Below are 15,911 nucleotides of genomic sequence, written 5' to 3' on the forward strand. Positions count from 1 at the left end.
GGGCAGCAGCGAGTAACGTTTTAACACCTTTACAGGGCGGCAGCGAGTAATGTTTGTTATTAACACTGAGTGCAGCAGCGAGTAATGTTTTAACACCTTTACAGGGCGGCAGGGAGTAATGTTTGTTATTAACACTGAGGGCAGCAGCGAGTAATGTTTTAACACCTTTAAACAGCAGCAGTGAGTGATGTTTGTTATTAACACCTTTAGAGGGCAGCAGTGAGTGATGTTTGTCATTAACACTTTTACAGGGCAGCAGTGAGTGGTGTTTGCAAATAACACCTATGGAGGGCTGCACTGAGTATTATTTGCTTATCTGCGCTGTTTCCATCATCAGTTGCAGCTTCCAGTACTAGAAGGTAACAAGCAAGATGGCTTAATCAGCCAGTTTGGCCATTTTAAGCTTGTGCTATGAGTTTCATACAAAAAAAGAGACAATGAAATTGTTAATCGCAATTATTTAAATGGCATTTAATGATCATGACAGGCCTACATCCTACACAACAATCAACATCTACAAAGGCTTCTTGGTTCGCAGAGGCAGGCAGATAGATGGTGCAATGCTTAAAATGACCCAAAAATGTGTCTTTGAGGGGAATGAATAGGCTCGAGTTGTTGGGCAGGGCTCATTAAGACGAAAGAATGGATGGATAGATGGATGGAGGGAGGGAGGGAGGTGGAATGGAAAGATTTAGTGGAAGAATCTCATCAGCAGTGTCAATGCGGGGGAGAAGTGATTATGTGTTAATGGTGATGAGAAAGAGAAGGGGGGCTGAGAGAGAGAGAGAGAGAGAGAGAGAGAGAGAGCAGAAGGAGATGGAGGAGAACAGATCATTTCTGTCAGTAGCCTGTGGTCCTTGGCGGGTGTTCTAGATATGAGACTCATGATTGTAATTTAATAAAGTTTCTTTTTTCCCCTTTTTTCCTCAAGATCCTCTGCTCTACTGAATAAAACATCACAGTGGGCCTGCGGGAGCAGCCTAATGTGCGAGGCTGCTAACAGCTGAGGTGCGGATCCACAACACAAGACAGTGGGATGCCCCACTGAGTTTGAACGATCGTTTGGCCGAAAATCAGATTTACAGTTTGCCTCCATTACTGCAGATGTTGTCGATCAGCCAAGACGCATATATGATGCTTCTTTAGTTTTAGCACTGGAGCTACGAGGCTAATGTAGCTATGCAGTAGAAGAATCATCACCTTTTTACCTTATTTGTTCCCATCTTTGGTCATATTAAACATGAAAACACACAGCTAGTTAGAGAGCCCCAGTGATACAGAGTCTATTTGAGATTACTTAAGTATGTGAAGATTCAGGGGTGTAATCTGCACAATGAAAATGATATAAAGCTATTTAATCATGTAAACAAACATAATTCACTTTACTGTGGTTATTTCGCTTATAATTGTTATATTATTGTTACTATTGATTTATTATGAGAATTATTACTACTTATCCATCATAATTAATAAATAAAAACATTGTTAAATTATAAATTTATGGAGTAATAATAATTTAGAATTCATAACATTAATGCTTTTATGTCTCGTCACTTTACTTTCTATATTTCACTTGATTATAAGTAGTAGTAATAATAATAAATTATTCTTATATATATATATATATATATATAAAATGCTCTTAAATAAAAGCTAAACTAAAAGATGTTTTAAAATATTTCTAGACAGCCAAATTAAGGTCTTATGACTAACAACCTCCACAATTTATAATAACAATAGGTAATAAGCAGAAAATAACAACGATAGTAAAAATAATAATGCTAATAATAATAGCAATACTAATAATAATAATAATAATAATAATGATGATATCAACAGAGGCTTCTCCAGGTTTTCTGCATTTCTGCTATAAGAACTAAATAAGAATAACTTTAAAATCTACCCAAAAGGTTTTTTTGAATGGGGATGAAATGCATTCTGTTGATTTCACAGGACCCGTGTTGCTGCATGCTGTATAGGGGGGTGTAGTGGATGCACTATTCTCTAGGCGAGCCCTCTGAAAAGGGCACTTGGCCTTGGAGCTTCAGCGCAAAACCAAAGCAGCATCCGATACTGAACATGTCTCGTTTGATTGATTACACCTGGGGTAAGGAGGCGTGGAGGTGGGATGGTAAAACAACAATAATAAACATTAACGAAATAAAATCTCATCAAACCATTTACTGGCCTGGCAGCATAAGCTATAGCTAAACAAAAACAGGCGAAAGACCACAGTGGTCAGCTGAATGCAGCTGATCCAGAGAGAGCCGGGTGTGATTTAGCAGGCGGCAGGTGTGGGGTGGGGTGAAGTGGGGGGAGGGGGGTAGTTGAGTTTGGAGTTTGTGGGTTGGTTCAGGAATGAAGCCGTACATACACACACTTACCATGTGCCAGGAAACGGCATGACGACACGCGAGCGGTTACCGTGGAGACTGACAACGATAACAACAATAACAACAACACACAGAAGTCGTCAGGGAAACAGAAAGAAAATAAATTATAGGATAAAAATGAACAGAATAGTTTAATGGCCAAAAAAAAAACAAAAACAAAACAAAAAAAAAAACTAAAAATCAAATAAAATAAAGCCTAATAATAACAAATTATGAGAGAAAACAACCAGGCCCCAGAGAGAAAGAGAAGAATGGAAAGAAAAATGTAGGTAGGAAGGAAACTGCGGTGGAAAGGAAAAAATCATGTGAGAATGGGAGGGGGGGGCGGGGGGAACAAGCATTAACTGAAGGATCTAAAATAATGGGTCCTGAAGTCTCACGCTAACTGCGATTTAGGTCACCATCCAGTGTTTTACAGAAGGGAGGCTGAAGAACAAACAAGCAGTGTTTTAGTGTGAGAGAGGGATGGTGGACTGTACGTACGACTGGATCGGCCCTTTTATGACCCTCTGCGCTCTCAATTATTCAGAGCTCTGATATCAGTGCGGATTCTAAATGCACAACAGCCTCTACTGAGAGACGCAGCGAAACTACTGATGGATCTTATTGATGAATCCACTGATGGAGCTACTGCACACAAAAAAAAAAAAACAAAAAAAAAAAAAAACAGAAGCGACGTACATAATGGACATTCATGTGCAGCAAGTCATTCCTCAATGTGCCAAAAGATGACATCAGTGGAGGGAGGGGCACAGACGGTGAGAGGCTAAAAAATAGAGACAGAACAGGAAGTGATGCAAGAGACAGGAAAAGGGCTGGACAGACATGGTGGGGGGGGGGAGAGAGAGAGAGAGAGAGAGAGAGAGAGAGAGAGAGAGAGAGAGAGAGAGAGAGAGAGAGAGAGAGAGAGAGAGAGAGAATAAAAATGAAAGAGAAAGTAAGAAAAAAACTAAACCAATAATAAACAACACAAAAAAGAGGTAAACATTAAGGAATGCAAAAGTAGCACAGAAAGAAAAAAGAAGAATGGATGAGCAAGAAACAAAGCAACTGAGACGTAAAGAAAAAGAACAAATGAAAGAAAAACAAAGACAGAAATAAAAGAAATAAAAGCAAGCAAAAAAGAAAAAGCAAGTAGAAGAAAGAAAGAAAAAGAATGTGCAAGCAAGTGATGAAAAAGCTAAAGGAAAGAAAAAAGAAAGAAAAAGCAAACGAGACATTAAAAAAAAGAACAACTGAAATAAAGAAGGAAAAAAGTAAATAAAGCAAGCAAATATAGAAAAAACAAGCAGACAGAAAAAGAAACAACAGGAAAAAGAAACAATATAAAAAAGAAAGAGAAAGAAAGAAGGAAGAAAGAAGAAGAAAGAGCAAAAAGAAAGATGTAGTCAGTGAGGAAGGTCAGATAGAGAGGGAGATGGCAGATGAGAAGAGTGCGGCCATTTAATCATCTATTTCTCTCTAACTCTGCATAGTAAAAAAAAAGAAAACAAAAAAGAAAAAAAAAAGATGAAAAATCATGAAAACAGCACAAAATGCATCACTGAGTTCAATAATAAAACAAACAGAGGAAATGCAGCTGCACTGAAATAAATCAATAAGAACCTGCAGTCTAACACAAAAGCTGATCTACTGCTGTTTTGTGGACTGAACTGGACTGGACAGGACATGGTCTGGAATTTATTTAAAAGGAAATTCAAATTGTGCCCTAATGGTTTCTAATGGAGCTAAAGGAAAAAAAGGAAAGAAAATGTCATGCAAAAAAATTAAAGAAAAAACAAAAAAAACCCCAAAAAAACAAACAAAAAAAAACACACACAGCTCTAACATGAGCACTGCCTCCCCCGCCATGAGCCGTGGAGACGCTCCAGTAAGGAGGACGGGTTTATTTATACAGAAAAAAAAAAAAAAAAAAGAGGAAAGAGTGTCTGGAGACCCATGCCAGCTACAGCCAACACAAGCAGCCACGGACAGTAGGGGGAGCTAGAGAGATTTCTCCAGGCATCATGCACTTATATGACATCTTCACCTTCTCTTAAAAGAACAGATGAAATAAAAAGAATTCAAACTCAGCCGCTGAACTAAATGCACGACTACGTTCCTCACCCTCTCCCAGTGCTCCACACAGACACACAACTACAGCACAGCCTCTGGAATACACCATGCAGAGAGCATTCTGGAAAAAAAAAGTATTCGGTGAGCTTGAAAGGAAACAATAAAACAAGGCCGATCACTCCTAAGCACTAAACGTCTCGCGTGAAACAACCCAAAAGTCTATGGAGAGGAGAGGAAAGGATCTACTTTCACGCACACGCACACCCTCCATGCGTTTACAGGTCACTAAGATGGAGAAAGGATCACATATACACACAGTTCAAGCCAAAAAAGGGAACTACCCTCTAAAAACTCCAGAAAAGAAGAGTCAAACTCAAACGAGCATTAAAGGGGATGTCCACTGATTTTTCAAAATCGCTGCATAATTTACTTTGTAAGATGTAAACCAAGTCATTCGAGAAGTTTTGATGCAAATGGTTCATTCTAGAGAAACACGCTTACATGGATATCATTAACGTGGTGGTGATGGGAACCACGGGTGGTGATGTCTATAACAGTTAACAAGTATCAATGAACATATACCAGTGGTCAACAAAACCAAAGAGGCATTTTGTCCTTTCAAAAAAAAAAAAAAAAAAAAAAAAAAAAAAAAAAAAAAAAGAAAACACTGAGGGCCACAACATTTCATGTCTATTTTACCATCTTGGCTGTAAATATGTTCACTAGCATAGTTAAAAATATCAACAAAAACACAGACTTGCTTCGCTCTCCTTTAAGCTTTCACTCAGCTATAGCCGCTTTTCTCACATCTCCAGCAGGAGACTTTTCCACAAAAGTAGAACGGCTTATTGTAAAATGCCTCTCAACGTTCAACTTTTTCCAAGACTGAAGTCACCAGCTTAGATTTCCTGTTCCAACTTAAATGCTGCCTGAGGAGCCAGAATGTCTGACTTCTTAGTGTTTGACAATTTCTTATTATTGATTAAACGCATCAGGAAATGTTCTTAAGTGTAAATAAGTCCAATCATCTCCAAATGATCAATGTTCATCTTAAATCTCTCACTGCCTTTTCGTAGCTTCTAGCTAGGAGAGACTGTTGTCTGCGTTGCTTTAGTGACCACCAGTCTGCACACCAATTTTCAGCATTAAAAGTTCGTGAATTAGCAGTTATAAGCTACTTCAACTCCAGCGTTTAAGACCATATATTGCTAAACTGTGTTAGAACGATCAGTTTAATTTACTGTAAAGGACGATTTTATTTTTAAATAAAAACATTTTTAAAATATATGATTCAGGCCAAAACCCTCTCAAAAGTATCATAAAACTGTTTTATGAGAGATATTAAACTCTAAGCTATGTCTGGTTCCATTCACCACCACTGTGAAAAACACATTTGACATCAAACCACATGAAAAGACTTTGTTTACATCTTAATGGCACAATTATGCTAACATTTTGAAAAATCGGTGGATTGTCCCTTCCACAAAATGAACAACCAACCAGCAATACAGCACTGCCAGCAACAGTGAAGACATTTTCCAAGAGACAATGTACATTCATGTGCTAATAAACTTGGTGGCATATTGTGCTAGTTTAAAAGAAAAACAAAAAACATGGAACAGACAGATACACTGACTACATTCTATGTAAATCATTCTAGTTGACATTCATATTCAAACAAACAAACAAAAACAGACACAACTAGTATTTGAAGATCAATAAGCAACGCCGTGCCGCAAGAAGAACAGCAAGGAACAGGTCAAATCCAGGAACGTAATTGGCTAGCAGCTTCATTAGCATGCTAATGTGCTTTGAGGAGTAAAGCAAAACCACACATGCGTTAATAACTAAGATTTTTACAGCCTTCTAGCAGTGGACCGAACCCAGCAGCCAAGAAAACGCACCAATACCCTAAAACATGTATGTTCAGTGGCGTAACTAAGATGTTATGGGTCTCAGTGCAAATGAACAAGGTCCTCCACCCACAAAAAAAAGGACCTTCGATTAAGATAAAATTAATAACAATAATTAAAAAAAAGAAATACAATTAGCTTGTTTACTCGCTAGCATATCTAATGCTAAGCAACATTTATTAAAAGGATAGTCCTGGTCCTAAAATCTGATTGGCTCAGCCAAGTAAAAAGCTCAGTACACGCACACTGACCAAATGAATTCTGCATTAGTGTACAGTCTAGCTTGTTTGCTGTGAATGGACTGTTGTGCTGCTCTCATGGCCCAGCAAGTACTGACTGATAAAGTAAGAACAAGGTTTTGTCTAAACTGAGGGATTTTTTTTTAGCACCTGGGCTAAAAGACAGCAGGCCAAACAGGCTAAAATATAGCTAACAGGCTAACTTGCCCTTTCATTAAATGTTAACATTGGAGTTTAATTATTTACAGAAAGATTTGCTGCAAAACTGTGATAAAAAGTAAGAACATGCTATTATGAATGTCTTACAAGCTTCAACCGTCTGTGTTTCGTGTTGGAAATACTTCAAGTCATTTTAAACCCAGTAAGAGAAACTGGAAAGGGTGGTGCTGTTAGTTTGATGCTAACACAACACAGGAAATTGCATACAGGCGCTAGTGGGAATGAGCTTCATTGATGCGGTGGTATTTTGGTGAGCAGAAACGACTTACTTGAAAGACTCTGGATTAATATATTATAGTATGATATTTTCAAAATTATATGACAAGGTAAAATGTTTGAGAAACTACAATGTGACCATGTTTTTGCTCTCCTTTAACAGTGCATAGTTGCTTCACATCACCATCTTCTAAATTAACTACATTTCCTGGTGGAAGAACTGTTTATTGTGATTATCATGACTTATAATGTAAATAATTTACTGAAAAAAACTGTACTGTGCCATATTTTATGTTATTGTTTTAGAAAAGCAATACATCAGTTGAGGTTGTGCATTACAGCGATTTACCAAACAAGTCGGAAAGTACACAAATAAACCATCTCGGAGGCCAGACCTCAACTTTGCTAAATATTTTTGGGATTACTTTGATCTTGAAAATAAACTTAATTTAATAGGTCTTGAAAAATATCCCTGCAGAATTCAATGAAGCTTTAATCAAAGGCTGGACACACTACATATGGTGAAAAATAGCTGTTTTACCCAAAAATGAAATAAATAAAGGGTGGTTTTTGACTTTCGTGGTCAATAAAACTGGAACTTTCTGTGAGTCACGGATGTGTAACTGTATCAGTATTGATATGGGCCCAAGGGCAAAGGCCCACCCCTCAGTAGTTACGCCACTGTGAACGTTAATAAACAGAAAATCTATTTATATCCACATTCTGCCATGCAGTTTGTTTTTGATTGAAGATAACATGCCGAACACGCTGCACACATGCTTCATCCCTCATCCACACTGAAGCGCACACGCGTCCACACACGTACACACATGCACACGAATGGAGCGGAGAAGCACAAGCAGCACAGGCACATTCTTGTAGCAGCACTCAGTCAGTCACCAACGTGAAAGATATGAGGACATCACGAAAGAGAGAAGATATAGAAAGAGAGAGAGAGAGAGAGAAAAAAAAAAAAAAAAACAAAAAAAAAAAACCCTCACCTCGATCTTCCGGCCCTCCACGATGGTGCCGTGCAGTCTCTCTCGGGCCTTCTCCGCATCCACGCTGCTCTCGAACGTCACGAAGCCAAAGCCCTGGGGGCCGACAGTGACATCATCGATCAGACATGGAGGGACCAAACACCACGGCCAAAACCGCCCAACACCACAGCGCGTCCAAAACAAGAGAACAGCCAGAAGAGACAGACTGAGTGATAAGAGACTTTTGGAACCGGAAATAATCTGATCAGGAGAGAACTTTAACAGTCTTCTGTACAGATACACAGAGATATCGCGGCGCATCAGGGTCAGACGGATGTTTAGAGCCTGTGCTAGTCTAAAGTCATCTATAGGGTGATTTTAATAGTCTCTAATTTTTCACCTTTTATTTCTTCTTTAAAATAATTTAGATTTTCTTCCCTCCTTTATTTGTTTCTGTTCATTTTTCTTTCTTGTTCATTTCTTCCACCCTGTTCTCTACTTTTTCCTTCTTTCTCCTTTCTCTTTTCTCCCTCTTTTTATTTCTTGCTTCTTTTCTTTCTTGCATCATTCTTCCATCCTTTTCCTTTCTCTCATCTTCATTCTCTCTTTTCTTTTCTCTTCCTTTCATTCTTTTTCCATTCTCATTTTCTCTCATTCCTTTTTCCTATGGTCTTTGTTTCTTCTTTTTCCCATTATTCCTTCTTTTGTCTAACTTATTCTTTGCATCTCTTCTTCTTCTTTCACTCTTTTCTCATCTTCCTTCCTAACCTTTCTTTCTATCTTTCATTTATCTTCATTCTCTTTCTTTATTTTTGCTCATTTTCTTACATTCTATTTTCCAGTTGTCTTCTTGTCTCTTTATCATTCTTCTTCATATCTGTTCTTTATCTTTTTTCTTATCTTCCTTCCTAATCCTCCTTTTTCTTCTTCCCTCCTTATTTTCCTTGTTTTACTACATTTGAATTCTGTGACTCATTGCTCAGAAACATTACATTTTGGATCATTTGTTTTTGCCCTTCAAACACTGTATTTATTTCAGGAAATCTGCACTCGTCTTGCACTGCAAATTTCAGTGCACCTGTAAGGTACAGTGCAAATTTCTAGATTTCACAAATTGTGCGATGTGATGTCAACTGTGTAGCTCTTCCTTTGAGGTTAACAGTGTGTTCTAGTGGTTTCAGCACTATAGACCAGATATTAGATGTTCATCTTAAGTGAACTGCTTCCAAACAGACAATTTTAAAACTGTTTTTACAGAAAAAAAATTCTCTCTCAGCTCAGTTTTGGTTGATAGCCTTCATTTAGTCCATTATTAAAGCCAAGTATGTGAATATGTATGTTTGAGGTATGTAGATTTAGTCCTTGCCTGGAAGTTGAACATCATTTCAGGACAACACTCAACATTCAGGCAGCATACGCTGCTGTCAATGGAAGAAGCTAAATGAACCTCTGCAGGGGAATCCCACTGATTTTTCTAAATTTCACCATGATTCAATGGCTGAGATGGAGTGATGTGAAATGGTATCTGCAAAGATATTTACTGACTTGGATGTCTTTACAGTGGTGGTGACCAGAACCATGTCATTGATCTGAAATCATGTATGAATGAATGAATTGGGAAATAAAAAAATAAAAAAAACATTTTCTTTGGGTGTTATTTTGTCCTACAACACCCTGCACATACCTCCCTGCAATGACTGGAGTTTATAAAATGTGTTTCAGCTTTGAGAAAGTTTTGGCCCATCTTAAAGGCGTCAGACAATGCATTCATAATGTCACATAATAACTTTGCAAGGGAGCATTTAAAGACATTGTTCATCAGACATTTGGCTCCCCTCACCACCACACTTAACAGTTCTGACCCTCTTATTTTCTTCCAAATAAAGTGTTTTACATCAAATCACTCTAAATAGTTTACTTAAACTGGCCAACTTAAACAGATAAATATTTTGCAAAATATTGGTGGCACCCCTTTAAAAACAAAACAAAAAACAAAAAAAACAACACCACCACACCAAACAGCTAGGCTAACTGTCACTGAGGACTCTGCTCAGACTCTTCCTACTAGCAGACAACAGCGAGGCTTATCTTTAAAGACCCGCTACGGATGCACTTCTGAATGGATGATTTAATTCTGACAGCAAGTGCTTTTTAGTTAATAGTTGGATATTGTGTATGTTTAAAGCCTACACAGATCCAAAGACAGAAACTCATTCTGCAGGACTGAAGGGCTGACTGTGAGGTGAATGACAGCCCAGGATGCTTTGGCAGTAATTAGAATGAGCTAATCTTTAAACCTCTCTCTGTACAGCATTTCAGGCACACACACACACACACACACACACACACACACACACACACACACACACACACACACACACCTGCTCTCTCAAGTCTTCGTTAGATTATGCAAAATGTCTTTCACATGTATATGTACTTATTTTACCATGTCAGGATGTGTGTATATGTATATACGACAGCTTGAAAATGCTTTCATGCAGCACGGCTGCCACAATACCACTGCACAATAGATACATCCCCAAGCTAAAGGCCCAGAGAACAGACTTAAATATTAAAAATGTTTGTATGACCCTAAGCTTTGGTGTTAGATTAAACATCCAGCAAAGCTTGAATGAACAATACAAGCTACACATAGACAGCTCTATGTCCAACACTGCTAGCCTGATCTGCCCCTCATATAAAAATAAATCATCCAGCTTTTATGTGACGATAAATGGACCAAAAAAAGCCACTGAAAAACAGATGCAGATGGACAGCCAGACGAATAAACATTTTTGTGCTGTGTGTGAATGAAGGAACGAACAAACAAACAATGTATATAGATAAATGAATGAGCAGGTGACAGGCAGCTTCAGGCTGGAGGTCCAGCTTGCTAGCTTTTGGTTAAGCTGGGATAGCTTCAGCTTGTCAAGTTTCTCTGACTCTGAAACTGTTTTATTTGGGCGGCGAAGAGACATCAGCCTTGTGATTGCTCAAGGGAATGTTTATGGAAGCAAGACTCAGGATTAGGACCGACCAGTTTACACCCAAAGGTAAAAGAATTCGGTCATGTATTGGTCAATGGAACATTATACAAAGAGAATATATGTTTTTTCTTTGTAAGAGCAAGATTAAATGGAAAGAAAGCACAGACTTGGGCTCCCTGTGTCTAACAGTTGGCAAAGTGTTCTTTTGATTAAATGCTGCTCCTTTTTTTCTCCAAACATAGCTTTTGTAACTTGGCCTAACAGTTTCACTTTTACTTCATCTGTGTTACCCAAATGTCTCAGTTTTATCTAGATGTTTTATATACTTCAGACTTCTCTGATTAGGTTTTGCAACTTTACAACTGGAAGGGTGTCCAAAGTTTTGAACATGCCAAAATTACTATTTTATGCTCAAATCAAACATAAAAGAACTGTGCATTAACGTTTACAGAAAAGTATTCCTTGTGTTTAGGCCTACTTTTTCTCACTTATGTAATTTGGCCAGCAACTACAAACTAATATATACAATTTTTTTTATTATTTAAAAAAATGGTTAAAAAAAGTTAATGTAAAAAGAAAAAAACTTTTTTTAAAAAGCCGCATTAACGGTCCCTTACACACATATATGCGTGCACACACAGACACTCCATCTTGCTTAGTCGGTTCAATACGTAGACACTTATTTCAATGAAGCGGCTCTGTCTGCCAGCCAGCAGCTACTTCCTACAACACAATCGGCCTGCAGACGGTCTAACTTCTACATTTTGTCGCTCCGTTTAGCTAAAGGAATCATTCAGGAATCTACAAAGTCAATATTTTGCATTCCCCTAACTCCAGGACAGTTGAATTAATCGAATCAATCCATTTCTCCTGCCAGCATGCAGCATGAAGACAGTGTGGAAGCCACTCTGCCAAGCAGAATGAATGGAAGTCAATAGAATGTTTAGTCATTTGTATTACAATACCAAAAAAAAGGAGTAGAGTGGAGAGATAACTGCAGAGACGGTGAGAGAAGCATACTTTTTTGTTGAGCTAAATGTCTGTAAAGTGTGTGGGAGTGGGGGCTCAGTTTCAGATGCAGCAGCTCATGGCCTGCATACGACCTAAGAGACAAAGCTGGAATTTGAAACTCAGTTTTACATTTTTACATAACGTTCTCAGGCTTTGTACAAACCACTGCGTGGGTCTCGTACCTTGGAGCCTCTCTCGTTGAAAATGATCTCTACATCCAGGATTTTTCCAAATTGCTGCAGGGAATAATCAAAGAAAATATAGATTAGAAAGCTTAAGCAAGAAAAAGCGCAATAATTTATTCCATAGAATAATTACATGGGGTCTAAGGTCCAATGCAAAACAAAGCAAAAGCATGAATAATGCTTTCACTTTCAGTTACGTATGAATAAGAGCTGCAAAAAATGGACAAAAGTGCAATTATATTGTGCTTAATACAATATATGAAAAACACACTAGTGAAGCATCAAGTGCTTTCATATATCACTAAAGCAAAGGCCAATACTGCACTAATTATTAATAAACGATATATTGTGCAGCCCTAGAGCACAAACAGTGTCCTGTTCACGCTGCAGTGCTAATTCAAATCAAAACTACTCACCACCACTAGGGGGCAGAATTGTTCAGTGCTCCCCTCATTAACCCTGCTCTCTTAATCTGTCTTTGTGATTTCAGTTTCTGCTTACTGCACCTTAAAACGTTGCCCAGAAAACACAAAAAGCACTCAGATAGCAAGGAGCTCATACCCCAAACATTTGCCGCAGGTCAGGATCTCTGAAGCGGAAGGGGATGTTCGAGACATGGAGGCGTTTCGGGGTGACTTTGCCCTCTGCAGAGTCTTCAGCCCCAGATACGCCTGAACCCCCACCAGACACACACTGGCTCTCTGCCTGGGGGGATCCGTCTGACAACTGCTGCAGGGGGAGGAGAGAGGAGAACCATATTTAGATCTTTTGTTCACATACACAATGACATTATGGATTTATGAAGGAATCGTCCAGCCTTTTTTCATATAAAATGCAGCACACAATTACCGACTGCATTAAGTGTCGATACTGAAACCTGATTTTGCTCATACTTTGTTCATACTGTTCATTTTTATAGAAAACAGTCATACAGTATTGGGAATCACACGGCAAGTCTATTTGAGATTACAACTTACTGTAGCCTGAGGCAGATTTAGGCATGCAGTTCAGTGCTAAGTAAGCTTAGCTACATATCTAGAGATGTCCCAATACAGATTTTCAGCCAAATCAAAGTAATTTAATACTATGCATCACTTGATACTGATCCAAGCTGGTGTTTGAGTTGCCAGAGCTAATTAAGGCAAGACGTGCTAGGCTGATAATTAATACTACAGCAACATTTCTACATTTTTAGTATGTGCATAATGTGACATTCTGGACAGTTTTGTTTTTGGCCTACTGATTTAAAATGACCATTATAATGTGTGTTTAAATGTTAGTTTATCATCACATGTAATTAATCTCCCAGATGATTTGGCTGCCAATTAATATTCTGCAGTGAAACAACTTCATACTTATGTGCAATAACCAATTTATACGGTCACGAATCCACAATATGACTTTATATTGCTCCAATACATGCAAAGCATATGCTTTTGACTCACTGTTAAACAATGATTTCAAACTAAAGGCTGTGTGGAGCACAAAACACAACTTCTTTGCAACTGTTTAGTTTTCAGCCAGGTTATGATCTGTGTTACTGTGTTAAATTTGCCCAATTAAAACAAAAGACAACATTTAATAATGTAGTGTAGAATAAAACTGCAGCTCCTTCAATGTGAAAATTGCACTCCTTCAAGTTGTGATTTACTATTAAACAATTTTAGTATTAAATGATTTTCATACAATTTTTAAAAAAAAAAAAACAAACAACAGTGATGCACTGTCCAAAAAAACAACAACAAAAAAAAACAAACCTTCTTTATTTGTATATTACCTTTTTGTACTCAGCCCATCAGAAACACTGCATTTGAACCAGTCAAGACCAAATGTTTTGGCACCTCTAGTTTACATGAAATGTGACTAGCTCAAATTAAGTGGACACTCCTGCTAGAGATAAGCTTTTATATTGCACTGTATAACAGTTCCATGCCGCGCACACTGTCAACTTCTGAAAACACACCTCACTTCTGTTGGTTGTAGATAACGCCTGTCACCTCTTTGACAGTGGTATAAATAGAAAGAAACAAAGAATTATAACTGGATCAGGCTAAAAATACCCGAATACTTCATTCATTAAAATATGCCTGGATTGGTTCCGACACCTCTACACATACATCCAGCACAAAACGAAAGAAGCAAACCTTCAAACACATCTTGGCTGAACGACTTCATTCCAGTAAAAAAAAAAAATAGCTGTTTACTTTTTTTTCCTCCTTTCCATAATTTTTTGGAAAGGAAAACTTGCAAACAGAGATTAGGAAACTGATATGGTATAAGAACATTTACAGGACAGATGTGCTAAAAGGACATTCACTCTGCTCACACCCAGAAAACTGGGGTCTGACACAAATGAACAGGTGAAGAGAGACCAATCAGTCTCAAAATGGTCAGTGAGTGAAGAGGCGGCTATGCAAACGGCCCTCCACTCCACCATATGCTCAGAGTGTGTTTGATAACACTTACTTGTGTGTTGAGAGTGCTGGGGGCGGAGGGGGGGTTACTGATCCCTGCTGTCGGCTCCACTTGCCCCTGTCCCCCTGCAGAGTACAGGCTGCTGCCCCCAAACTCCAGTGGCAGGCCATTCTGGGGTGGCGGAGGGGGAGGGGGAGGAAAGGCAGAGAAGGGTGGCGGAACAAGGCCCTCCTGAGCACCCATAGTGTCTTGTGAACCCTGAGAAGCAAAGAGAAACACACAAGTTGCAATGATGCAGTTTCAGATTCAATTTCTGAATCTGAGTCGATTTTTGATGTTTTATATTTAGAGATCAGTGGAATCAAAACATTTCAAGCACATCTTGATTCCGAGCTCTAATTATATACACGACAAAGACTGCAATATAGCGATCAAAAATTGGGCAACTGATTTATAAACAACACATAACACCCCCCTCCAAAAAGTATGTGTACACACACAAGTTCTGGCGACACAGTAAACCATTTATATACAATTACCTGCCACCACACACACACACACACAGAGAGAGAGCGAGCGAGAGAGAAGGAATGCACTTGACTAATCTCTAATGAGAGACTGCAGAAATGCGTCAGAGCAGAAGTCACTAAAAGCCAGGGATATTGCGTTTCTCCTCCCCCTCCTCCGTCACTCACTCAGCTTCCCTGCATCTCCATCTCTCCCTGCTCCTTCCTCACTCCATATCTCTGTAGTGACAAGAGGATTTCAGGCACCTTTTAAATATTCATGAAGACCTCATGCATAATTAAGAGCATGGGGCTCCAACACTGACTCTTCCACACAGCGCTGTAGAAAAGGAGAAACCACACACACGCACATGCGCGCACACACACGACCCCAACATTAAACACCTGGTCCCATGTATGTGTACACACACACACACACACACACACACACACACACACACACACACACACAATACCTGACATACAACACCTGCAGCCAGTCACACATACAACAGAGAACAGAACAACATTATCACTAGGACACAAATACTAGAGCTGTAGAATACTTGTGGTGGGTAGAGTTATCTCAATTTAGTATTTTACAATAAATACTGCGATATTTAAAAATAAAAATAGTCAAAAATGTACCCAGAAAAACTTCCCTCACATTCAGCTCATTAATCACAATGTAAAGCATGTGTCCAGATGAGGAATTAAGATAGCAGTTTAATGTCGCTGCTGTCTAAACAAAACCATGTGTCCCCAAAATGACAACTTTACAGGAGGAGCCAA

At 38.7% G+C, this 15,911-nt stretch overlaps 1 protein-coding gene across 9 annotated transcripts in view; it reads right to left on the minus strand.

Annotated features, from left to right (window-relative positions):
- rbfox2 (RNA binding fox-1 homolog 2) overlaps positions 1-15,911 on the minus strand; it is a 73,097-nt gene that overhangs the window by 18,432 nt on the left and 38,754 nt on the right. For 7 of the 9 annotated variants that reach the window (XR_005129996.1, XM_037536441.1, XM_037536440.1 and 4 more), the window contains 4 exons: positions 14,665-14,871; positions 12,760-12,927; positions 12,196-12,249; positions 8,037-8,129 (listed from right to left, as the gene is read on the minus strand). Coding sequence is in view for 8 of the 9 variants with exons in the window: in XM_037536441.1 (XP_037392338.1) it covers positions 8,037-8,129; positions 12,196-12,249; positions 12,760-12,927; positions 14,665-14,871 (522 nt within the window). In the remaining variant the exon portion in view is untranslated. The remainder of the gene's footprint in view (positions 1-8,036; positions 8,130-12,195; positions 12,250-12,759; positions 12,928-14,664; positions 14,872-15,911) is intronic. The other 2 variants (XM_037536443.1, XM_037536447.1) reach the window with 1 other exon arrangement.

Source organism: Pygocentrus nattereri, chromosome 30 (assembly GCF_015220715.1).
Source record: "Pygocentrus nattereri isolate fPygNat1 chromosome 30, fPygNat1.pri, whole genome shotgun sequence".
NCBI lineage: Eukaryota > Metazoa > Chordata > Actinopteri > Characiformes > Serrasalmidae > Pygocentrus > Pygocentrus nattereri.